Source organism: Halichoeres trimaculatus, unplaced genomic scaffold, assembly GCF_033239565.1.
Source record: "Halichoeres trimaculatus isolate MK-OKI-2021-1 unplaced genomic scaffold, fHalTri1.1 fHalTri1_scaffold_3, whole genome shotgun sequence".
In the NCBI taxonomy this organism is placed as follows: Eukaryota; Metazoa; Chordata; class Actinopteri; order Labriformes; family Labridae; genus Halichoeres; species Halichoeres trimaculatus.
In genome coordinates, this window is record NW_027437181.1 from 7,238,835 (window position 1) to 7,264,652 (window position 25,818).

Consider the following 25,818-nt stretch of genomic DNA (forward strand, 5'->3'; position numbering starts at 1 on the left):
TTGAGGCTGACGCTCAGCCACACCTGAGCTAAAGACCATTAAGCACAGTACAGAGAGAAACAGGTCAGCTGGAGACCGAGCACACACAAACAGGGATAAACATCCGTTGTTTTTCAAACGCAACATTTCACTTTCATTTTGGATGTAAAGTGTTGGAATATTTTATTCATTCATGAAAGAGGTGAGGAGAGCTTGGTTAAAGGTGTGTAAATTTAAATGTTGGGCCTTGAAGTTCTCTGAAGGTTGCTATCTCCGCTCTTTGTTTATTCCTTAACAGGAAATATGTCAGAGAGTTAAATGTTTGTCTAACCTTTCCTGCTGATTTGATCATTTCTTTGAGTTCTTTCAGCAGTAACGTCTCTGTTTCTGTGTTTTTCTCTCTCAGGATGTTGAGCTGGGTGGCTAAAGTCGGTCCCCAGCTTCCTGAGCCGCCGCCAACAAAAATAGAAGTACAAAAAGAGGGAAAACCCGCTGCTACCACAACTACTACGACTACTGCTCCTGCTCCTGTAAGCTAATACATTCATTGAGTTGGCTTTTGATATTTTGCCACACTTTAGGTCTCTTAACTCATATTTTGGTGACTTTTCTTGTATCAAAACATTGTCTGTTTGAGTTTTTAGCTCTTACTTTGTTTGATTTCCTGTTTGTGTTTTTGACAGAAAAAAGTGACTTTTCAAGACGAGTGCACTACTGAAAGTAAGATCTTCCACACAGTGAATGGTACACACAGCAGCTTGGCTCACTTTCAAAGTTGACAAAAACTTTTTTACCTGATATTCCTTCTTTTAGTTTCCACAGCAAAAGGAGCCGCAGACAAATCAAAAGAGGAAGCTCAGCCAGCAGAGGGAAGTAGGTGAGTTAAACACAAAGATGTCGTGCATACAAATCCTGTGGGTGGGAGTATAGCGCAGCAGATAATTTCATATTTCATCAAATGGTGACGCAAGCATGAAAAATGACATGAAACGCTTTAAAATTGAAGAAGGAACCTTTTTTTCAAGATGGCCGCTTTCTTCAATCGAATGCGTAATATTTCTAGACACGCACGATCGGCTGGCCTATCGATCGGTGCCGATTTCCATAATTTTGGGGGGTTGGTGATCGGCCCATCCTTACACACGAAAATGATCTTGCCTCCAGGAAGGTCTGACAGCCAGCCATTGTTGCTTTTTGCTCTGAGACCTAAAACTCAGGACACTTTATTGGTTGTTTAAGTTGAAACATAAAGATTTTATTGTTTCACAGGTATTGTTCAATGATTTTCAACAAAATAAGATGAGAACATCGAAGGTATATGCTGTCAGTTACGAAAAATAAGGAATTCAAATCAATATTGGCCCAAATCGGTCAGGCTTTTTAAAGATCGGTGATCAACTAGAAAATTGTGATAGGTGCACCCCTACATTATTTTAATAGTTCAAATGGTGATGCAAACATGAAATTCGGCACAGGTATTCCCTAAAGGCCAGTCTTTCGGAAAAAAGATGTTGGACACCCAGGCATAGTCCGAAATGGCATCCTTCTTGAAAAATTGCTATCTTTAATTTCTCATTGGCTGTTGCCTTTTTCCAAAGGAGTGATAAATTTCCAGATGTGTTAATGAATATTCAGTAGAAATGGTATCCATCTTTAAATTTTGCATAGCATCCACCTATTTCCAAAAGGGTCTACGTTACAGATACTTCGTGCTCAATGTCATGCTTGAATCGCCATTTGAACTATTGAAATGATGGGCATTCCATAGAAATGGCAGCAACGGCAGAAATTTTTGAGTGTCTAATGTAATTTTTCAAAAGAGTGGCCCTTAGTGAGTTTCTGTGCCAAAATTTGTTTGCATCACCATTTGAATTATTTTTGCAGTGATAAACTTAGAAAGACCATGTGACACACGTGAAGTGGTAACTGAAGACTGTGTAACGTAGGCCTAGTTTGTTTCCGTTGCAACGATCGGCTTTCTGGATGGGTGTGTTGAAAGCCCTGTTTCCACCAATTGCTTCAGTTTGCTATGGCATACATTTGGCATACATGGAGTTTCTGCTGATTGTGGGGGAGACAAACTGGGAGACAATCTACCCCTCTTTTTGGGACACTTCGATTGGGGTGCCAGACTAGACTGATTTAATCCCGGAAGGTGGAGCTACAACACAGTCCTTTGGATGGTCGCCTTCCATGCCTTCTCTGAAACAAAGCTTGATTGTGCTTTGCAACAAAGAGCCACATGCCATCACAAAGAAGACTAACTGCTGGATGTTTCCCTTTGTTGCTGTTTGTTTAGTTAATCAAGTTTTTCTTCTTCGCTGAGTTGAGCCACTATGGCATCAGGCTAATATGTAACTGATGCAGCTATTGGCCTCTGGCTCACACGCCACCTACCACAAGGGGGCACCATTGGCTGTGGGAACACTAACAGTACCAGGCTTTACCAATCCAACTGCACTGCTTGGATGAAACAGGGCTAAAGTGGTTTCTGCTGATCTTGCAGACAGCCTCTGGTGGACACCAGAGGAACTGCAGGATAAGCTATTCGCTGTCGCTGTTCTGCTCTGTGTAAACTGTTTGCACTTTAGAAATGATTTGGTTTGAAAGCTTTAAACTTCATGTTTCCTGTCCCCAGCTCAGCTCCTGGTGTGTTAGGATGGTTAAGCAGCGCTCTCCCTCAGCCCACCGTCTCTCCGAAGTTAAAACGAACCAACTCAACCATCAAAGTAAAGACTTTAGGTTTTATTACAGTTGAGTTCTGGGTCCTGTTAACTGATATACTCATGATTTTATCCATTCTTTTTTCCTATTCACAGGAGGAAAACACAACAACCAGGTAAACGTTATGTTTGTGTGTTTGTGCTTAAGAACGAGTTAACCTCTTCAGCCAGGAAAGACTTAATACAAAACATCAACACCTTTATTTATTCCTGAGAAGCCATAGAAAGTATAATGAATCACAATAAAGGCTCCTGGTTGAAGAGTCACTGTGATCTTTCTGTTTGACGTAGACGTGTTGAAGTGAAACCAGTGTTTTGACGTGTCCTTTGTGTTTTTTCTTCTCTGTGAGCCACAGTAACCCTGAGAGCCAGTGAGTATGAAGTAAAACACTGCACGTCTCGTAGCAATCTGCATTTTAGGCACCAGATAGTGAGCTATTCGAATAAACTACAAACACTTGGGATGCAAAATAGCAACCTGCTTCTCAAACCAAACAGAAACGCTGGATTTCTCAAAAGAAATCAGAGTTGCTGTCAGCTCCTTTATGAACCAATCAAAAGGCGTGATGCCCAATAGTGATCTGCTTTATGGCCCGATGGATATCTGGGGTGCCAAATTTGGAGCTGCTTGAGCTAAACAGCTCCAAGATTTCCAAGTATAAGAATGTTTTGAGTCAAGCAACATGCAGATGGCCTAATACTGAGAGCTTTAAAGAAATAATCAACGTGAAACCATAGGATGCTAAAAAGTTAGACAATTTATGGCCCAGGGCCCGTATGCATGATAAGCCATTAGCGGGGAAATAGACCGTTTTGTACTAAAGGTGAAAAAAAATTGATTAGCGGTATGCATAAGCAAGGTTAACGGTTTAAAAGAGCGTTAGATTTAATGGAAGTATACCCACCATTACAGGCACCCACGTCAGGATTACAGCTACACAGTTTGAGACGAAATATGCAAAGACAGAGGACAATCCTTTGGAAAGATGGCGATGTGTAACCAAACAGTGAATTTAGATTTAGGAGACACATTCATTCAATGAACAGATGAGATAGGGGGGACAATCGAGGTCTCAAACCGGCGAGGCTCACAGCTGTCTGATGTTTGATTCGCTTTTTGATTTAATGGGTCTGGGTCCTTCAACATGAGTGTGGTGAAATATCGGAGTTCATAAACTGCGTAATTAATTAAGAGTTATTAATGGATCGCTAAACTTTCTCTTTCTCTTCGTTTACCTGATTGACATACTGGTAACAGCTGTTTGTTTATTCTTGTAATAAAATCTACATTTCCTTTTCTTGATCTTCTCTGAGTCACGCTGTTACTGCTTGCTAGGTTTATTACTGTTTGTAAGTGGAAGACATGCGCAGTGTTGCGACTTTGTTTGATGTGGTTTTCCAGGAGGTTCTCCTTAATTATGACGTAATACGCACTTACGTTGCTTTCATGGTGTTAGTAGTAACCTGGCTGATTAATTGGAGTCGTGGATGTGGCTAACGCTGCAGCCAAACCGGTCGTTCCATAACAGAATGTTAGGATTAATTGTCCAATTTGTTTAATGACTGAACTTGCATACAGGCCCAGGTTGCTAAAGAGTAACCAAATGATTTCAGAATAAGAGATAAATAATGAGGAACAGTAAATTATGAAGATGTACACAAAGAAAGCTGCTGTGTAACCAGGAACCCAAGCATGGGATGTCAAATAGTGAGCTGCTTGAACCAGTCATTTCTCATTGTTTCAAAATTTTAAAGAGGGGGTATTTCCCAAAATTTTGACATGGATTTCAAGTAGCAATGCCGGATTTTCAGACTAAATGTGCAGATTCTCAAACCTTAACATGTTCCCGTTTTGTAGAAATCCCTGAATCTGACTGTAAACTGATCAAAACACTCCGCTCCAAAAATAGCACCAGATTCCCACCAGACATGCTGAAATGATGAGGTCATGACATAAGGATCTTCTAACTGGTTCATAACAAGTTTGGGCGGGCCTTAAACACCAAGGTCTGCCTCCAGAGGGCTGGCCAATCAGAGTGAAGGGGGTTAGCAGAGTGGGGAGCCTTAAAGAGACAGCTAAAATGAAGTATTTCAGTCAGAGGCTGAAATAAGAGTTTTCTTAGACAAAGAGAGAAAATTATGGATATTTTGAGCTGTAACTCATGAAAAGATACTACAGGGAATAAAAAAAAAAAAAGCACAATACCCCCTCTTTAAGATTCCTGGTGCTCTATGCGTGTTCACATTCAGCTGCTCCCCAGCACATGCTCCTCATTACAACCATCCTAAAGAAGCCTCAGAGGTTCGTTAAGCTTCCTGCTGCTGTTTGTTCTGCTTGTGCACCATATGGCAGCAGCTCACAGTTTGCCTTGCTCAGCGCTCTCACACGTTCAGCAGCTTCTCTGGAGGAAGATAAATAATCTGTGTGTGTGTGTTTCTCTCCTCAGGAAAGGGATGATCGCTTGGATCGCTCAGGGTTTGGAGAAAGTTGTTCCTCAGCCCGAGCTGAAGACCAAAGAGGCACCACCAGCCGAGCAGAAGCCTGAGGTAAAATGACAGCTGGACCAAACTTTTCTAAAAGTCCAGAATAATGTCAGTAAATTCAGGAAGTACAGATCATGTGATTAAACAATGGCTTGATCAAAGACGAGAAAGATCTTAGGCACTGTTACCTGAAATATACCTTTTTTTTAATCTATTTTTGTGTTATGAACAAGTTACCTGCTGGTGGAGTGACCTCCTCTGTTCTCTGTTTCTCCTCAGGTGCAACCAGCAGCAGCTGCCCCAGGTAAGAGCAGATCTGAACCCTCACACAGACTCAGCACAGACTCAGACCTGAGCCTGAACAACTCTCTGGTTTCTCTCAGCTGCAGAACCTGTAAAGCCGCCTCAAGCCACCATGAAGGAGGCAGAACAAGAGGATAAACCTGAGATCAAACCTTACCCACCCAGGTAGGAGAGTGTGTGAAGCACAACATCAAATAGCAATGATAAAGACTACATCAGTTAGGCACCAATCTAAGGAGGACAAAGTCATAGTCCCTGCTTATAAATTAACACAAAATCCTTCTTCTAGCTAAGGAAAGCATTTTGTGACACCACTGGACTCTCAGTCATCAGAGAGGACAGCACTTTTAGATCTATGGGAGGACAGCCCCAACTTTCTTTAATTAAAGCTGGGGTACTGTGTTTTTCTTAGTCCTTAAATTGTCCCTCTGAAGCCCCTGTCGTATATTAACAGGACTTACAGCGCAGAAAAATCCCCATTTTTTGTCCCTGGTGTTTTATAAACCCTTATTTCAGCCTTTGTCTGAAAAACGTTTTAGTCGCTATCTCTTTAAGACCCCCTGCTCCATAAACCCCCTTCGCTTTGATTGGCTAGCTTGCTGCAGACTGCAGACCTTGGTGTTTGAGGCCCCACATGTCATGAACCACTTAGGAGGTGTTTATGTGATGACCTCATCATTTCAGCACATCTGGTGAAGACCTTGGGCCATTTTGAGCATCTTTCAGGTTATTTGGAAATCCCAGATGGCAATTTGACACTAGCAGTTTTTTTTTTGAGGATTAAAACTTGATGGGAACATTTAGAAAAGGCTGTACAAAAAAATATAAGGTGATTTGGAACAACATTTTGTGTGTGTGTGTGTGTGTGTGTGTGTGTGTGTGTGTGTGTGTGTGTGTGTGTGTGTGTGTGTGTGTGTGTGCTTCACAGTATGATAGACTGGATCAAACAGGGGATAGAGAAGGTGGTCCCTCAGCCGGAGTTTCCTGTCCGCTCAGACACAGACGGTACCAGAAATCATCTCTTCAACTTAAAAACCATAACTTTGACTGATATATGTTCAATTTTAAAAGTTTTAATATCACTAAACTCTACTTTCTTTATCCAGCAAAGGCTCCAGAACCTTCTGCAGCTTCTAAACCGGCAGCTGACTCTGAGAAGTAAGTCTTTTATAACAATGGATGGGGTGTACCCAGAGGTGTCAAAAGTATTCACATTCATTACTCGGGTAGAAGTGTAGATATTAGGGTTTAGAAGGACTTTTGTAGAATCAGCTCAAGCCTTTTACTTATATAAAAATGTAAAACTACTGGTTTCAAAACTACTAAAGTATAAAAGTAAAATTACCTTAAAGCGGGGGAAATACCATTAAGGTCAAAAGCTTAGGCTGAGCCACAGGGGACCTGAGTCTCTACCACGAACATCTTCATGCTATGCTCCATTCGCCTGTTATGTCCTCGCTCAAGTGTGGCGTGATTTTTGTCATGTGCAGGTGTTATGGATTGGGTTTTAACCAACAGGGTGTGGCATTACGTGTATACATCTCATACATCCACAATCAAAGTAACTTTTTCTGGACGGCGTGATTTTAGGATAGGTTTTTACTTTTGTGGTGTGTGTCCCTTTTGAGCGATGACAAGCTGGAATGAAACAGGAGTAGAAAGGCCATTTCTAAAATGTGTGGAGTAGAAAGTACAGATATTTACCCTTGCTCCCAACACACTGACTCATCAACTTGCTTCCTAAACCATGCCTGCTGATGAAGTTTAGCCGTGAGAAGAGAGATCTGTGTCTTTCTCTGCTGAAAATAGTTTCTGTGATTAATTTTGTAGTGATGGTGGACACGGGAGCCTAAAATCCGATAGAAAAAGGACAGAAGAGCTAAAAAAGAGAGTGAAAAGACCACGAGCTAAAGGCTAAAACACAAGCTAAAGGCTTACACTTGGGTTAAATGTTAAAACATAAGCTTAAACACGAGTTTAAGGCTAAAACACAGGCCAAAAGCTTAAACAAGTATAAAAGGCTCAAACATTGATTAAAGGCTAAAGCACAAGCTAAAATAGGGGCTAAAGGTAAAAACATAACCTAAAAGCTAAAACATGAGCTAAGACATAAGCTAAAGGCTAAAACAAGCTAAAAGGACATTTGCCTGAAAATGTAAGGAGTGGAAGTAAAAAGTAAATGATTACCTACTTGAGTAAAAAATTGCTCAGGTATGGTTTAGATACCCAAAATTTTGACTTATGTAACGTAACAAAGAATTTTTACTCCGTTACTTGACACCTCTGGCCATTCCACCAAATCTGTGCCACTTGTATCCCCAGGTAACAAAACGTATTAATACATGATAAAATTAATTGTGTAATACATTTTTGTATGATGCAAAATATTCTGTATATTGATCTGATTACATATTCAATAAAAACAATTTGAAGATTTATTTAGAATACTTTGTAGGTGGAATAATATCATGTCTTGCCTGTTGCCGCTCCCTAATATTAGACTTGACCACATAATTCAAATCTTTCAGAAATGTAATATTTATTGCACGTTTTTGTTACTGTCTATCCCAACTGTACTTAAAAAAATAAATTAAATTGTTACCCTCACACATCACCCCCTCTGAAAAAATATGGAATAATCCACAAGTCCCATTTCTTCACAGGATGTATCATTATTCAGATCCTCTGCAGGCAGTGAGTAAAAGTTTTCATTTACAAAGAAAATTAGAGTTTAAAAGAAGATCTGATCTTTGTCCATCACCAAAACAAACACGCGTCTTGTTAAGAGTCACATCTTCACCATAGTGTGTGTGAGACTGGGACAAAAAGTGCCGCTGCTGTCAAATTAAAACAGATCCTCACAGCATCTTTAAATGATGAGATTTAAAATCAGTTTCACAAAGTCAATATAAAACTTACTGAGAACCAAGCTCCCACAAAGTGCTGTACAAATGAGTCGCCAAAAACATGTTTTTAGACGTCACATGAGTTTTGGAACAGGACCGAGAAAAATAAAACCATCTTTGATTAAAGGACATAGTAAAAAAATCCAAAGCTGTTGGCTGAGATGTGTATTATCAGATTTAGAGTTTGAAAAAATGCGGAATTTCTACAATGAGCAAATGGCTCCGATTTGGTGGAATAGCCCAAACTTCATTCACACTTTTGGTTGAGGGTTTAAATCCCTGAGGGTTCATTACCTGCAGTCACGTTCTGTTTCCTTTCCCTGCAGGTCCTCCAAAGCAGCAGAGCAGCAGCCAAAGTAAGACAACACTTAATATTCTGTGAAACATTATAACTAGTGCTGTCAGGCAATTAAAAAAATTAATCTAATTAATAATAGGATTTGTAATTAATTAATCTAATTAATCGCATTTTAATCTCATATCTGCTTAAGGTCCCAAAATAAAGAATTTGAATTCCAGAACATTAAAATTACATTAAAAGACATTAAAAAAGAACATTTAAAAATAAGGTGGGAATATATACAACACATTTTTAAGTACCCTGAGGTACCTAAAAATGAGGCATATGGAACACATGAAAAAAGTTTTATGGTTCTATCTTTACAAAATCTACACAGTCCTGCACCTAAGATACCCTGATTTGATTTTTAGGATGTTTTTTGCTTCTGTTCACATTTTTACTCGATGTGGACTCAATTTTCACTGCAATATGAACTTCTATACTTCTATGAGGTCTGGAGAACCAGGGCTAAAGGCTAGAAACTGTGAGGAACTATGTACAAAACACTTAATTCAAGTCTTGGATCAAAGAAAAGTGAAGTATTTTCAGTTTTACATGCTCTGAACACACAAACTGTTGCTAATTGGTGCAGAGCAGCCCCAAGCTGAAACATGACACCAGGAAGATGGAAGGAAATTTTCAAAGAATTCTTTAGATTTAAATACAAGGCATTTATCGATCATTCAGGGCTTGTTTAATGCAGTAAAGAGTGTAGAATTATCTGTTTTTTACAGAATTGAGCTAGAGCAAACGGTTGATTTTCTGCAGAATTTCAAAAAGGACATGTGAATAAACCAGATGTGCAGTCCCCTTTAAAGCGCTCTCTCTTCCCCCCGGTTCAAAGCATGTTGCTGACGTCAATTGTGATACATTCAGGGACCGTCGGAAATTTGACAATCTGACGAGAACACCACTTTTTCCAAGTGGGACAAATGGTTTGTAAATGCCAAACATTTGAAACTAAGTGCGTCTTTGAACGCCCCGCGGGTTTGGGATCCAGATTAATCTGCGTTAATTTTTAAAACGCGTTAATTTGCGGTGTAATTAATTAATCAAATCAACGCATTAAAATGACAGCCCTAATGATAACATTTATTACTCTGGTTTAATTCAGCCAGCATTACTTTAAACAACTTCTTTTCAGACATCTTTGACAACCAGAGATGTAGTAGACACAAAGCGCAGCCCATTAGGCAATTTTTATACACTTGTCAGTGGATTAAGGCACCATTTTTGTCTTTAACATCTCAAAATCAGACATTTTTCTTGACTTTTCAGGTGGATGTGGCTCATATTGAGTCTATTAAGACAGTTATTGCTAAAATAAAAAAGACAAACACTTGTTGTGATTTCAATTTTTGCAGTTTCACAGTAAAAAAAAAAAAATCAATTCAACAAATGAACTTTCAATAATTAAAGGCATGTTATGGTTAAGACTGAGGGTTTGGACTAACTCCTCTGTGTTTTTTAACAGGATGATGGAGTGGATCGCAAGCGGGATTGGTCGCATATTGCCTCAGCCTGTACAGAGACAGGTGAGCCACAACACCTTAATCTCTCAGCATCAGGCTGATGTGAGTAAAGACAGCAGAGCATCTCTAAACATCCTCCTCCTCTCTTCCAGGACACAGTTAAAGAGGAGGTGAAGGAAAAAGCCAAAGACGAGGTGCAGAAAAGTGAGTACGACCTCCCACAGCGTGCATCAGCACATATCACATTTAGAGCAGCTGCTTGAGAGGGAAACTCTTCACAGTTTGATGGATACATGGATGAACTGTGTTTATCAGCAGGTGTCAGTGATGAGGCCGACTCTAACCCAGCTCCCCTTCTCCTTCTGTTTCAGGGGGGAAAGGCCACGAGCCCCTTTAAACAAAAGGAGAAGGAGGAGCTGGACAGAGTCGCTCACACTGACACAGAGAGCTGCTGTAAATCTAAAACACCTGAGGACTTAAAGAGGGACAGAGAGAGGGACAGGAAGAGCAGTTTATGATGCTTCAACTGCTCTAAAATCTCCACAAAGCTGCTGTGCATTAAAGCCAGAATGCACTCTAAGCATTTCCTTTACTAATCCAACTCAAAGTAAAGATTAACACAGGTTTATTTCAATGTGAGATGTTTGTTTACATATACGAACATGTTTACACCAGAGAGGTTTGACCTATGACGATGCTTCAGGTTAGAAAATGACAAAAGTCCATGAATCTATGATCTAAACTCAGATTAAAGAGATTACTCTGAGATCATTTCTGATTCTTAAGCTTTTAGTTGCAGAGCTCACAGCTTGACTTTTATTAAAACACTGAAAGTGACGTTAGTTTTGCAAAGAAAGCAAAAAATGTGCAGCACAGGTTTTACTTCTGTTTGTTGATGAACAATAAAGAGATTTATTTATAAAGATGTGAGTGCTTTGATAGACTTATTTGTTGTGATGACCAATTCCACCAAAGAATTTAATATACAAACTTTTTCTTATTTAACCTTTTTTAATCCATTTTACCAGGAATATTTCTGTTGAGATGCAAGATCTCTTTCACAAGGGAGTCCTGGTCAAAAACAGTTTAACAAAGACAGAAACATCAGACAACAATAAATCAACAATACATCAATTTATCAACTAGTAACGTTCAGCTGTAAGATAAGGCTCATCAGACAATCCTTAATCCTGGTTTTAGAATAAATCAAATTAACATGTCTGTCCAGTTTTAGATGCCCTTGGAGCTCTGACTAAGTTGAAGGAACAAAAACAGAATCAAACTGTTGGACAGGAGTCATTAAAGATTATAAATAAGACGGCTGATCATTTAATATCCCTTAATAAAGGAAGGTACACCAATGCTTCATTCTTCTTTTATGGAGGTAAGACAGACATATTTTGTAATAAAAGACACAGTGATGTGTGCAAAATCCTAAACCTGAAACAAAGCCCAGTGCAGCATGGGAAACTGAGTCCAACAGTTTCAGAATGGCTGATGTAGCATGGGTATAGAGCAGGGGTCTGCAACCTGCGGCTCTGGTGCCTCATGTGGCTCTTTGACTCCTTTGCAGTAGCTCCTTGTAGCTTCTATAAAATATTATTATTAGAAATTTTTTTGTAGTATATCTTAAAGAGGGTATAAATGAATGACACAGACATTAAAAATAATTACAGTAACATTTTGTTGTACTTTATATGTATAACCTCTTGCAAAAAATCTTTTACCTGTTTTGTGTTTTTTTTTCTTTTTTGAAATTTTGAGAATTTTTTTATTTCAATTTTTTACATTTTTTCAAATTTAAAAAAGGGGGGAGGGGTTTGCAAATTTTTTGAAAGTTTTATTTAAATCACATTTTCAACTTCTTTTGCAACTTTTTTTTTCAATTCATTTTGAAAATTAAGCAAAATTTTGAAATTGCATAATTTAGATTCAGCAAAGTTTTTTTTTTTTTTGCAAATCTTTTATTTCATTTTTTAAAGAAATTTTCCAAATCTTGTTTAGACAATTATTCACTAGATTTTTACTTTGTTTAGAATTTTATGCTTTTTTTTGTCTTTATTGTGAAGATGAAGTATGTTTTGAGGCTCTCAAAAGTTTTTCATCCAGGTGAGCTGGGGCAAAATGGCTTTTATGAAAGTAAAGGTTGCGGACCCCTGGTATAAGGAATAGTAGTGAAGCAACAAATTAAAAACAACCTTTGTTTCTGTAAAAGAAACCCAACTTCACCCCCAGGTTTTTTTTGTTTGGCTCTGGATGTGGTGGCTAAAACAAAGGTTTGCATCCAGGAGAAAACCCAAGTATTTAAAATTATAGACCCTTTCAATCCCCTCAGTCAAAGGGGCTGGGAGGAGTTTGAAAGTGATCTTGAAAAATTCTCCCTTTTAGATAAATGTCTGATCATAATCCACACTTTGAATTAGCCTGTACGCAGCTGTACTGATAAATCCCTTACATCGGTGCATTGTATCCAGTAAAAAATTGTCTTGAACAAAGAAAATTTGTTTCAATACGGTCTACATTTAATTTAAAAAAAAAACACATGCCTCACTAAAAGTATTTTACAGCAGTGTGCGGAGACTCCGGGCCACAAGGTGGCGAGGGCGGCAATCAAAACAGATCTTCCTCATAGCATCTTTAAAAGATTAAAAATTTGACATTTAACCTACACTTTCCTCTTAGACCTCCAGAGGTTCCTTCCTGTAGTTTTATCAGCATTTAGACCCAGCCTCTGTTTACAAAGATGTCTTTGGACTGCGTTAAAAGCTGCTTGCACATGGTTAACTGCACTAAAGAGAAGAGCCTGAAGCTTTAAGGATAGTGTCATCTGCATTCAAATGGAACTTTACCTCTGTGGTGCTTTTACATAAATGAATAGTGTAAGCCACAAAAAGAATAGCGCCTAGTATGGACCCTAGCAGAACTCCATTTTTTATATTCATATTCAATTATTTCATGAATCAGGCCTTGAAACTGAAAAACTGACTATGATTCATTTTCTCTTCATCAACACTTTTAACAGAGGAGATCTTTGTGTTTTATCCATGTTACGCCACTTCTTTTATCATATTTCCAACTTAAGATAAAAGCAGAATCCTTTCATTTAGAGTTACTCAGGTATTCTCAGCCCTGTCTTTGCGTTCCGTGTGGTATTTAGTCAGCATTGTGCAGGATAAAGCAGATCTGGTCCTGGAGGATGTGGAGCAGGATAAAGATGCCAAGCAGCAGCTGCAGGAGAAAGAGGAGACTAAGGAGGAGCCAAAGCTGCAAGAAAATCTGCAAACGATTCTTAAAGAGGTGAGTCAGGATCAACCAATGCACCAACAACTAGATCTCACGTCCATCGTAGGTATGTTGATATTTCTCCCTGTGACACTCAGTTGCTCCTTTGGATCTTGAAGAGCAGCAGCAGATATGTTAGAGATCACAACAGCTGCAGCCAAGACCTTGTTTCATGTCTACCTTATCCAATTACTCCTGCCATTAACCTTTTAATACCTCCAGAGCCTGCCTCTTTAAGGGCCTGGAAATCTGCTGCTGCTCCTCGCTCCAATCTTCAAATCTGCTAACCCACTTCTCAAGAGTCACTTCAGGACACTCAGGATTCTGCTAACAGTGGACAGGGTACACGTGTGCAGGACGTCTTATCTCACTGTGCATTAACATTACACAGTGAGCTCACCCCGAGCCAGTGCTCTGTCACCACCATCTCTTTTCCCCCTGGTCACTTTAGAAAAGTACTGGCTGATGCATGTTTGGGGCACACGAGTTGCTGCTTTTTAAAAAGCACCTAGTTCCCCAAAAAGTTCCTGATTCCGGGGGAGTTTAGTCTGTTTTTTCATGCTGATCTTATTCCTTCCCCTGCTCCAAACACTCTGACTCATTAACTTGCTTCCCAAGCCACGTCTGCTGATGAAGTTTATCAGTGAGAAGAGGGATCCGTGTTTTTCTCTGCTGGAAATGGTTTCTATGATTAATTTTGTAGTGAAAGTGGACACAGGGGCCTAATATCAGACAGAAAAAGGTCAGAAGAGCAGAAGAAAGCTAATCAGGAGAGTGATACAGCACAAGCCAAAGGCTAAAACACAGGCTAAAGGCTAAAACCCAAGCTAAAGGTTTAAACTTGGGTTAAATGTTAAAACACAAGTTAAAACTTGAATTAAAGGCTAAAACAAAGGTAAAATCTAAAACAAGTATAAAAGGCTCAAACATAAATTAAAGGCTAAAGCACAAGCTAAAATAGGGGCCAAAGGCTAAAACAATACCAAAAAGCTAAAACACAGGTTAAAGCTACAAAAAAGGGTAAAACGAGCTGAAGGGTAAAGGTTAAAACAGGTTAAAAGTTAGAAGACAAGCTCAGACGCAAGCTAAAGGCCAAAACACAAGCTAAAGGCTAAAAGCTTAAAGTTAAAAGAATGAGCTCAATCACAGGCTAAAAGGGTAAAACACAGGTTAAAGCTACAATATAGGCTAAAAAAAAGCTTAAGACTAAAATACAAGCTAAAGGCTAAAACACAAGCTAAAGATTAAAAAAAACAACCTAAAGCACAAGATAAAGGCTTAAAGAATGAGCTAAATCACAAGCTAAAGACTAAAACACAGGTTCAAGCTATAACGTAGGCTAAAACAAGCTAAAGGGTAGACTACAGGCTAAAGGCTTCAACACAACCTAAAACACGGGCTAAAAGTAAAAAAATGGGGCTTAATCACAAACTAAAGGCTAGGTTAAAGCTACTATATAGGCTAAACAAGCTAAAGGCTAACACACAAGCTAAAGGCTAAAATACAAGCTACAGGCTTAAACACAACCTAATCACAAGCTAAAGGCTAAAACACAGGTCAAAGCTTCAATATAGGCTGAACAAGCTAAAGGCTAACACACAAGCTTAAATACAAGCTAAAGGCTAAAACACAGGTTTAAGCTGTTTGTGCTAATGTTCATTCCAACCCACAGTCAGCAGTTACTCTGCAGTGGTCTGTTCAAACTTGAGAGTCTATCAATAAAATGAAGAGCGAGGTTACGTTAGCTCTGATTGGTAGATGACTGACAGGACATAGCTAACCAGGATTTTGTGTCATTACACATCATAGACATATCTCAGAGCACCAGGCTGTGAGTAGCTCCAAAAACAACTACTAAACTATATACAAGCTGACAATGTTCACTTGCTGCAACGTTTCAAACTGTAGCTCTACATAACTGTTGATCAATACCTTACCTCGTCATGTTATATCCTGTAAGTATCTTGTAAAAAGATCTCAGCAATTCGCCCCCTGTCAGTCAGTATGAGGTATTACACTCTTAAAAGCCCATTATAGAACCAAAATTAAAGTTCCTGAGCTTAATTTAAATCCCTGTACTGTAAAAAATGTTGGTGTGATCACGTGTGTTTGTTTGCAGGTTGAGGATGAGAAGATGAATCACTGTGATCCTGTGAGGTCCGACGAGACGCAGAATAAAGAGGAAGTTTTAGCTCAAGAGGAGAGAAGGTCAGTAATGGGTGATTTATTCAACCCTTTCTCTTCCTTGTAATGATACTTTTAATTCCTCCAACATACAATTCATCAATTAACCTGAGCTCATCTTTGGAGCCCAGGCTGCAGCAGGAGCGTCTGGAGGCGGCTCGCATCGCAGAGGAGATGGCCAGAAGAGCAGCGCAGGAGGCAGTGAGGCAGCTGGAGGAGGGGCAGTTGGCCAAGTTCACCATCGAAACTCCACCGGACTCCCCAGAGCAGTAAGTCACAGAGAGGAACATGGCAGGGTGCTGCTTTTTTACAGACACACAGAGCATCCTTTAGTAACTGTGCTGTGGTTTGTTCTCAAAGTCTGTCAAACATCCTCGAGGTGGAGAACGAGGAGGATCCAGAGTAAGTCCATCCTTCTCTGATCCTGTAGCTCCCTGAAAGTCTGCTTTTGAAGGAGTAAAACTAGTACAGCCACTGCAGCTTTTATTACAAACTCAAAGCTTCAAGCAAGTCCTGGTCTTCTTTTTCTCTGTGATGAAGGTCAGAGCAATGCTTTGTGCATGCCATGGAGAGAAATCTAAAAGCTGATTGGCTCTTGCAGCTCAGGGTCACACATATTGTCTGCTTTAGCTGAGATTCGGTCAAGTTTGGATAAGGTTTTTGCAGTTAAATGCCTTTAAATGTTTAGATAGATAGATACATTTTCTTTACATTATGACAGAGGATGCTACGCCTGCTTTTGCTCTCCATCCTGACATCTTTCCCTGCAAATGCCGCAGACTCTTTAAATAAATATTAAGGTCTGGCTGAATCTATGGACACTTTCAGCATCTCTATTTCAAGAAGTTTTGTTTTTATTTCTCAAATGCAATAACTCCCTTTATTCATGAGCATAAATGCACAATTTTGTACTTCCAGGGCCTATCGCAGTGGGATCTTTAATGACAGATGTTAATTGGTTACTTAGCTGGTTATTGGTCTGATATTTCTGTGTCTCAGTCTTTAGGAGTCATAGACTAAAAACTGAAATTTTGTAACCAATAGGATGATGATTGTTCATGAACGACCCATTTTTCACTGATAAAGATGAGCTAAAACACCTCAGGTTTGATTTCTATCCTGACCTTTATGACACTGTTTCTTTCTCAGGAGTATCGTGGAAGCCCGTCCAGCCGAAGATATCAGGACTCCATCCCCAACAAACTTGGAACTGGCTGCAAAGAGAGACCAGGAGAGTCCAGCTCCTCAGGAGACTTCTGGACATCCAGGACAACAAGCTGCAGAAGAGCCTAGCGTGGATCAGGTTTTACAGTTTGATTCAACCTTTAAGAGCAAAGATTAGAGATTCCTGTTCTGGATTGTCTCCCAATTTAGTTTCTAGTATCTCTAACCTGAGAGCAGCTCATGACTCCACCTGCTGGTTGGAGGACTAAATGGACTGTTGTTCAAATCAAAAATTTGTTAACATGGAGATAAACACAACAGGTTTTAATTAATCCAGAAACAGTTTCTAGATGTTTCTAAAATTAGCTGGGTGTGTGTTCTTTGGCACCAACAAGAGTGAATAATCTTTGATTTTGGAGATGAAAAACACGGTTGTTTAAACTTGACGACACACTTGTGTGAGTAAACGTTTCGTTGTTTTTTCATCAGGAGAAAGCAGCAGCAGAGGAAGCTGGATGTGGAGGTGAGCGCTGTAAGATGTGTGTTCTATTAATTAATCAATCTTTACTTAAACAGCACCTTTCAGATGAATCAAATGCAAGGCATTGGCATGTGGCTCTTTGTTAGAAGTCAACTGGAGATTTAAACATGGCAGGGTTATGTGTTGTTGTTTATTACCTCTGTTGCTAAGGAAGTGACGATTCTTTTGACCAATCAACGGACTACAGTGTTTCTAGCTCCACCTTCTGGGGTCAGATCCATATGTCTGGCACCCCAACAAAAGGGTACCCCTTGGTGGAAACAGGGCTAAAGTTGACCTTTGGATGAATGCCAAGAAAACTGGGGATGTTACCTATCACATCCCACCGGATCATCCACCTCCCACAACAACAGGTGGCGCTGCTCTGAAATTAAGGGCTTCAAATACTGGGGATCATGGGTCAACGGCGCAAGATCTGGAAATGAGGAGAGGCTTGAACGGCATGGCCAGTGTATGGAAATTAAACCTCCCCAGACAAATCAAGCTTAGTTTCTTCTACGAAATGGTAGAGTCTGCTCTCCTGTGTGGCAGCGAATGCTGGACCTTGAATCCAACCTTGCAGAAGTCCCTCTGCTGAGCCAGGATGTTGGGAGCAGTACTAAACATCAGCAAGATGTCATTGACAAGTTATTGACAAGATTCTGTCTCAGGGAACACCAAGGCAAAGTACGGATGAGCTGGCCAGATGTATGGACAACTGGGATGGCTGGAAACATCAATGGAGGGCTTGTCCGAGGACAACTTAGTAGTGTGAGATTTTAAAAAACTCATACAAACCAACAGATGTCATGTCCTGTTCAAGATTTCCTCTAAAATTTATCCTACAGAACATTTGACTCCTTAAAAAAGTGATAGGCTCAGAGTTTGTGAGCTGTGGCAGAAGATTATTAGAGTATGAACACACGTAATCTATTCAAATCTGACAAATCCTCTTAAAAAAACTGTCGGTGAACCCTTTCCAAAAAGTCAGTCTCTTTGTTTTTCATTTGAAGGACATTTTTCTTTTCGCTTTTCTTTGTGGACTGTGTGTACAAACATAAACTGAGCAAAATCTAACAAATCCACACACAAAAAAACTTCCCCAGCGTTGAATGAAGCTGGTTTTAAATGCTCAGTCCAGTCCTGGTTTCTGTTTCCTCGTCTTCTCTCTGACTGATGGTTTCTCTGTCCAGTTCCTCACAGCTGCTCCCCGATAAAGAGCTTTCTGCTTCGGTTCCCGCACGCTGCCGAGTGTCTGGAGAGCTGCAGGAAGCTTCTGCACGACCATCATCTCACTCCTCCCAAGCTGTCCATGCCGCCGGAGCTCTCGCAGCTCACCCAGCAGCTGACGCAGCTCTCAAAGCAGGCGCAGGAACGCTGCATGAGCATCATCAGCTCCCTCAGAAACCTCAACTTCAAATCCCAGCATCCTCAGCAGCCTCAGCAGCCTTAACCCCGCCCTCCTCCTGCAGATCCTCCTAGAAACCCTCATAGAGTCCTGAAGTCTGTGTAGATAAAACCTTAAAGTGCCAAAGAAACCTCAACATCCACCTCATCATCCCTCCCATCATGTGCTCTGCACTGCTTCACCGCGAGCTTCGCCGCGCTGCAGGTGACCGCACAGGACGCTGATAGTTGCTGCATCCTTACTGGTTTCTTTTTCTCTCTGTGCTGTCAGAAAACATGATCTATGATTTGATCCACCAGGGAGACGGGGTGCAGGTTTGGTGCTCAGGGTGGACCAAGTGGACCAGAATGCGAGGCGTGAAAAAGACCTCAACATCCCCAGAATCATCACGACCCCAGAGCCTGAGTTAAGCTCTCTGACCATCCCTGACGTCCCGCTGTCAGCTCACAGGTAACAGGGCAGGGTCATACCATTGAATGTATATAAATTGGACAGCGTGGCTCCGCAATTTATCTTTGTACGTGTTTGAAGCTGTTTTCAAGGGTCTAATAACTTCTTGACTCTACCTCCCGACATATTTTACAGCCCCCGAAAAAAATACTCAAGAACGGCAGCTGTCAATCATCGTTAAACGTGATGTAAAACCTCAGTTTTTTAACCTCTTATAACTAATGAAGACATAACTTTTCAGAAAAAAGAGAACTTGAATACATGCAGCCAAATGGTATCTTCAAATCACCACAACAATCAGACGTGAGAAAAATTTCTACGAGGTGTATTAATTTTTAAAGTTTGACCATCTGGAATGACTGGAGAGATGGATTTTTTGACCTATACTGCAGCCAGCCACCAGGGGGAGCAGTTTTTGTAGCGACCTTGCTTCAAGCCGAGCAAGATGACATCTATTTTTTTTTTACAGTCTATGGTTCATACAGGTGTTTTGAATATTCCTGCATGGTAAAAAGATCCATCAAGTTCTTCTTCTCCTCCGCCTCCAGCCCTGCAGGTGACCTGTCTGGAGATGAGGACGACGAAGAGCTGCTGAGACTCGGTCAGAAGACCAGGTCTGGTCAGGGGGACCTGCTGTCTGCAGATGAAGAGTAAGAGAAGTCTTCTTCAGGTTTCTCTTTGTCTTTAACCTCCTTCTGTTTCATTAACCATTCTGTCCTGTAGGACTCGTCCTCAGTCTGCAGCCAGCCTTGGCAGCGTGGTGATCCAGGACCGTCTGAACGAGCTGGTTCGGCTCTTTAAAGGTCGCACAGAGCGTCAGAGAGAGAGGCTGGTGGACCCAGATGAGTCTGAGGGAGAAAGTCCGTCAGCGTGTACGTTGAAATGTTCACGCTTCGAATAAATAGATAAAATAGTTTTTATCTGTTTTGAGTTCATTTCAGAAAGTAAAATCTTTCAGGAAATGTCCTTGACTGAAAAAATCCTTAAAGTACCAAGATCTGTAGTTCTTCAAACGGCCACTTGAGGCTCACTTTAGAGCAGATCAATCTCCATAGACCTCTATGTTAAAGTGCTCAATGTTTCATATTAACTCATTGGCTGGCAGCCCTTTTAGAGCATTTTGACTGATCTTTCAAGACCCATAGTACTACCAACGAAAGAAAAGAGGCTCTTCCTTCATTAGAAAATAAAAGTTTTATTTTTGTTCTTTAGTAATGAGCCATAGAACATAAGCTGGTTTCCCCCAAAACTCCTGTATTTGACCAAAAAACTGAACGAACAGGCTTTGATTTGTTTTTAGCCCTCCCCACTAAAGCTGTGACGGCTGTGAATATGTTTACGTCTGCTCTAGAAATACAGTCTTTCTTATTATGGGTTAAAAGCTTAAAGTGATACTCTGGGATGGAACAAGTTGGGTCCTATCACAAGGTTTAGGGCAGAAATTACCCCTACAGCAGTGTTTTTGTGCAGCAGAAGCCCAGGGCGCACGCACCAAACACCCCCTCCCTGCTCCTCAGCCGGTTTCCTCTGCACTCAGATGGGGCCATATTTTACTTGACCAAAAACACAAATAAACGGACTCCCATCGAAAAAATCTGATATCAGTCTGCATTCACGCTTTATTTAGAGAATTTCGGCACGTTACTTTCAAACAAAAACACCGCTAAATAAGGCTCTAGTTCTTATCGTGTCGTAATACAGCGCTACCTCCGCTGCAGAGCCACAGCTGGCTACGAGGTGCCGTATTACTGCACGATGAGAACTAGAGCCTTATTTAGCAGTGTTTTTGTGTGAAAGTAACGTGCTGAAAATTCTCTAAATAAAGCGTTAATGCAGACCGATATCAGATTTTTTTCAGTGGGAGTCCGTTTATTTGTGTTTTTGGGTCAAATAAAATATGGCCCCGTCTGAATGCAGAGGAAACCAGCAGAGGAGCAGGGAGGGGGTGTTTGGTGTGAGCGCTCTGGGCTTCTGCTGCTCAAAAACACTGCTGTAGGGGTAATTTCTGCCCTAAACCTTGTGATAGGACCCAACTTTTTCCATCCCGGAGTATCACTTTAAAAGCCAGAGTTAAATTTTCATCAGCTGCTGTTTCCAAAGTTACGCATGACTTCTCACTGAGCTGAAACTCTGAGCCACAAAAGGCTCCTGTAGCTCCACATTCTCTGAATATCTGCAGGATTTCATCCCTGTTATCTCTTCTGTCTGCAGCCCCCACCAAAGCTCCTCCTCCTCCTCCTCCTCCCCCTCCCCCTCCTCCTCCAGGTGAGGAGAAGGAAGATGCACCTGCAGCAGAAGAAAAAGAAGAGGAAGAGGATGAAGAGTGGGAGCTTCCTTTTAAACTTCTCGGGCAGCCGGTGAAGTTCCCCAGACTTCCCAAACTTCCTCCACTTCCTGATTGGCTGCGAGTAATCATGGAGTACCGCTTCCCCTCCAGCATCGACCCCTTTACAGGTGAATCAGCGCTGACGTCTTTCTACTTTATTTAACCACTCAATGCACAAGGAAAACCAGATGCTCCACACAACCAAACATCAGACTTAAATAAAAAGGAAGTGAGTGAAGAAATAAAAGAGGAGCAACAGAAAGTCTATCATCAGTAAACTGGTTTCTGTGTTCACAGATCTGATCTACGTCATCTGGCTCTTCCTCGTCATGGCAGCTTGGAACTGGAACATGTGGTTGATCCCAGTCCGCTGGGCCTTCCCGTACCAGACCCCTGAAAACCTCCACCTGTGGTTGCTGGTGGACTACACCTGTGACCTCATCTACATTACTGACATCCTGGTCTTCCAGCCCAGACTTCAGTTTGTCCGCGGAGGAGACATCGTGGTCGGTGGATAAATCCAGAAAACAGTTATTCTCAGATTGATTTACTGCAAGTACTGCTCCTTTAACAGCTTTAACTTTTGATTTCAGTGTGACAAAAAGGAAATGAGAGAGAACTACATGAGCACCGAGAGATTCAAGGTAGAGCAGTTTGTGAATCCTCAGACAGAGCAGAGAGACGGACACAGTAACACGTCTCTGTTAGTCCAAACAAATGTCTTTTTAAGGTGTGTATGTTTGTGTTGTGTATTTTCAGATGGATGTCATCAGTCTATTCCCCATGGAGATTTTTTATTACTTCACTGGAGTGAACTCTCTGCTGAGGTTTCCTCGCCTGCTGAAGGTCAGGATGTGTCTCATTTTATTCTCTGACAAACTTTGGTGAATAACAGCAGAAAAAATCAGACAAATCCTTAACAAGTTCTCCTCCACTTGAATTGCTTCTGTGTGTCTGGAGATCCTACATGTAACCATGACTGCATTGTTTACAAATCTGCTAACAGATTTCAGCTGTTAGCAGCCTGTAGCATAATGATGCTAACCAGTGCTAGGGTCAATGTTCCCCGTTGAATAGAAGGAGGTGAGGATGATGTGCTGGTATTGCAGTGTGAATGTATGGGGAATGTAAGCTCTATATCCAATAGGATGGATGAGCTAGCTGTGCTAACCCAGAATCAGAGGGAATTCCAGAGGATAGAATGACACCATGTTATTCACAGAGACATGGCTAACTAAGCTAACACCAGGCACAAACTTCACATTGGAGGAATTTCACCTTCTGCAGGCAGACAGGATACAGGCGAGTAACACTGAATCAAAGACTGTATAATTGATGGGCATAGTCTCCCTGATGTCACCCATCTGTGTCTGAAACTGATTTTTGAAGCAGATTGGCTGGAGCGGCCTTATTGGAAGTGACAGGGGCTGGCTTTGAGGTACTAACAGCTACAGGGTGCCTGTCAATCACGTGAGCTGAGCTGTGCCACTGATTTGAGAGACTAACAATCTTAATATCCTCTAAACTGCTGAATTTGAAAAAAATTCACCCCTGTTTAACTTTTTAGGGCTGGGATAATACGCTTTCCTCCTGATTCGATTGTTATATCATTTTCGGGGTGCTGATTTGGTTTAAACTGTGATTCATCAATATTTCTGATTTTTGCAATTTTTAGTTTATTTTTTTAACACCAGACCATGTGAAATAAATGATTGATAATGATGATGGCGTCTACAGACTATATCAGGAGCCATATTTTCCCAAAATGTGTACATCACATGTGAGACCATTTTTAGGACTTATTCAGGGGATCTGACATCTCAACTGTTTTCCAACCCAGCTTTCAAACAAAGACTAAAATGAAGGACTTAAATTTGAAAAAAAAAAAAAAAAAACGACAATTTTTTTAAAGAAAAAAATCAGGATTTTAAATGGTTGAACAAGAAAACCTGATTCTTTGAAACATCGATTTTTTCTCCCACCTTTACTGCGTGTGTCAGTAGTGAAATTACCGATTCAGATAGGAAACGTTTTTTGAACCAGGCTGTAAATACTTTAATTTCTTCTGTCAAAAGTTTTTTATTTTGCGTGGTGTGTTCGTGATTTCTGGTACCTCTAGAGCCAGCCTCAAGCAGACACTCGAGAAACAGCAGCTTTTAGCACTTCTGCATTGTCTCATATTCTTAGACCAGAGGTTACCTTTTGGACTGAGCAGACTAGTGAAGGTGGTCAGCTCAGTCCTGGACTCTGTGGAGGTCTCAATTTTTTCTTTGCACTATATACTTTCTTGTTTGCTACTGTTACTCTAAATTTCCTTTTGGGGATCAACAAAGTAAGTTGTATTATATTGTATTCTGTTCTAACTCTGCGGACAGTTTTAGGCAGCTTGGCTTGACTCAAAAACAGGGAAATTGTTATTTCAGGGTGCAAACAGCTTAGGTAGAAAGATAAGTAGAAAGGTTTCCTGTTAAGACCCTCTCCCTCTCTCTTTCAGTACATGGCTTTCTTTGAGTTCAACGACAGAATTGAAGCTGTAATGAAGAAAGCTTACATCTACAGGTGAGAAAAATCCTCTACAGGTAAATCTACAGTTTGTATTGATGGATTTTGGTGGCCTTGGGTTTGATTGTTTTGATTTATAAAACACTCGTCAGATGTAAGAAGAAAAAATGAAAAAAGACTTCAGTAGATTCATGGCAACAGGATTTATGATTCCTATAGACCCCTTTTCAACATAAACAATCACAAGGAAACATGCACAATTGACCTGTGGCTGAGCCACGCCCACTCACTTGGATAACCATTCGGTGACAGGCAATAGTAATAATGATAATATTCAATCCCAAAATACTTTTATTTTGATTCATGTGGAGCAGGTCTCTGGCTGGACGTAGTTTTCTGGGTCCGTCGTTATGGTCCCTGTCTAAGACTCAGCACTCTGTGTACTGGTTTCTGCTTTATTCACACAAGTTTAAGTCTCCATACTTCACAGTTTGAACATAACCACAGAGTATTCAGTCTGAAACATGGAGTGACCTGCATGTTTAAACCCCTCCCTGGTGAACAGGATGGAATTAACACATGTACAGGACAAGATTAGTGACAGGAGGTATCACTTTGTCCACAGGGGGGCGCCATAACCCACATGAACAGAAAGTGCCTTACAGGAGACTCATGTGCATCAAAGGTTTTAATTTTTTCCTCTTTGTGTTGTTGTTGTTTGTGTTTTGTGATGTAACAGGGTGATCCGGACCTCCACCTACCTGCTCTACTCTCTGCACATCAACGCCTGTCTCTTCTACTGGGGCTCCGACTATGAAGGACTGGGGTCCACCAAGTGGGTCTACAACGGGAAAGGAAACGCGTAAGAACCTGTGACTCTCTAAATGACTTTCTGAAGAGGATAATGTTGACATACCAACACGTATAGACTCTTTTTTAAGTTTTCTACTCCTCCTCAGGTACATCCGGTGTTATTATTTCGCCGTGAAGACCCTGATCACCATCGGGGGACTTCCAGACCCCACCACCGTCTTCGAGATCTGCTTCCAGCTCATCAACTACTTTGTTGGAGTGTTTGCTTTCTCCATCATGATCGGTCAGGTCTGTTCAAATCAGACTGCTTTTAGCCCCCTAGAAGTCCTCTGGCTCCGTGTTACCAACTGGAACAAAAAGGACTCTTTTGGACTCTGGTCTTATCAGACTCTTTCCGATCTGGTTTTTGTGCCTCAGATGCGAGATGTGGTTGGAGCAGCTACAGCCGGAGAGAACTATTACCGAGCCTGCATGGACAGCACCGTGAAATACATGAACTCTTACAGCATCCCCAGAGAGGTCCAGAACCGCATCAAGACCTGGTACGACTACACCTGGCAGAGCCAGGGCATGCTGGGTAAGAAACTGAAGGAAACATTGAGACTTAGGGATTTAGACAGAAAAAAAGAAAGAGAAAGAAACGGAAAAAGAAAGAAAAAGAAAGAAAGGAAAAATACAAAGAAACGAAAAAAGAAAGGAAGAGAATAAAAGAAAGAAAAAGAAAGAAAGAAAGAAAGAAAGAAAGAAAGAAAGAAAGAAAGAAAGAAAGAAAGAAAGAAGGAACAATAAAAATAAGAAAAAAGAAAGAAGGAGAGAAAGAAAAGATAGAAAAAGAAACTATCTAAAAAAGAAAGATAGAGAAACAACAGAAAGAAGGAAAGAAGACAAAAAAGAAAAAGAAAGAAAGAGATGTGTTCAAAGGGAGAGACAAAACAGAAGAGAGAAAATAACTTCACAAAAAA

The 25,818-nt window shown here is 40.7% G+C and overlaps 1 protein-coding gene across 1 annotated transcript in view; it reads left to right on the plus strand.

The window, feature by feature from the left end:
* The window catches only part of cngb1a (cyclic nucleotide gated channel subunit beta 1a), a 35,078-nt gene that overhangs the window by 3,324 nt on the left and 5,936 nt on the right, over positions 1 to 25,818 (plus strand). The window contains exons 2-32 of the mRNA XM_074666475.1: positions 386 to 509; positions 663 to 723; positions 793 to 856; positions 2,606 to 2,708; positions 2,799 to 2,818; positions 3,059 to 3,073; positions 5,150 to 5,249; positions 5,466 to 5,490; positions 5,570 to 5,654; positions 6,418 to 6,494; positions 6,596 to 6,647; positions 8,722 to 8,751; positions 10,210 to 10,270; positions 10,384 to 10,411; positions 13,365 to 13,504; positions 15,609 to 15,697; positions 15,787 to 15,942; positions 16,034 to 16,075; positions 16,823 to 16,976; positions 17,327 to 17,360; positions 19,065 to 19,215; positions 19,764 to 19,865; positions 19,939 to 20,087; positions 21,427 to 21,669; positions 21,839 to 22,047; positions 22,135 to 22,185; positions 22,301 to 22,387; positions 24,036 to 24,100; positions 24,783 to 24,905; positions 25,003 to 25,144; positions 25,274 to 25,433. Coding sequence (XP_074522576.1) covers positions 387 to 509; positions 663 to 723; positions 793 to 856; positions 2,606 to 2,708; positions 2,799 to 2,818; positions 3,059 to 3,073; positions 5,150 to 5,249; positions 5,466 to 5,490; positions 5,570 to 5,654; positions 6,418 to 6,494; positions 6,596 to 6,647; positions 8,722 to 8,751; positions 10,210 to 10,270; positions 10,384 to 10,411; positions 13,365 to 13,504; positions 15,609 to 15,697; positions 15,787 to 15,942; positions 16,034 to 16,075; positions 16,823 to 16,976; positions 17,327 to 17,360; positions 19,065 to 19,215; positions 19,764 to 19,865; positions 19,939 to 20,087; positions 21,427 to 21,669; positions 21,839 to 22,047; positions 22,135 to 22,185; positions 22,301 to 22,387; positions 24,036 to 24,100; positions 24,783 to 24,905; positions 25,003 to 25,144; positions 25,274 to 25,433 — 2,941 coding nt within the window. The 5' untranslated portion in view covers position 386. The remainder of the gene's footprint in view (positions 1 to 385; positions 510 to 662; positions 724 to 792; positions 857 to 2,605; positions 2,709 to 2,798; positions 2,819 to 3,058; positions 3,074 to 5,149; positions 5,250 to 5,465; positions 5,491 to 5,569; positions 5,655 to 6,417; positions 6,495 to 6,595; positions 6,648 to 8,721; positions 8,752 to 10,209; positions 10,271 to 10,383; positions 10,412 to 13,364; positions 13,505 to 15,608; positions 15,698 to 15,786; positions 15,943 to 16,033; positions 16,076 to 16,822; positions 16,977 to 17,326; positions 17,361 to 19,064; positions 19,216 to 19,763; positions 19,866 to 19,938; positions 20,088 to 21,426; positions 21,670 to 21,838; positions 22,048 to 22,134; positions 22,186 to 22,300; positions 22,388 to 24,035; positions 24,101 to 24,782; positions 24,906 to 25,002; positions 25,145 to 25,273; positions 25,434 to 25,818) is intronic.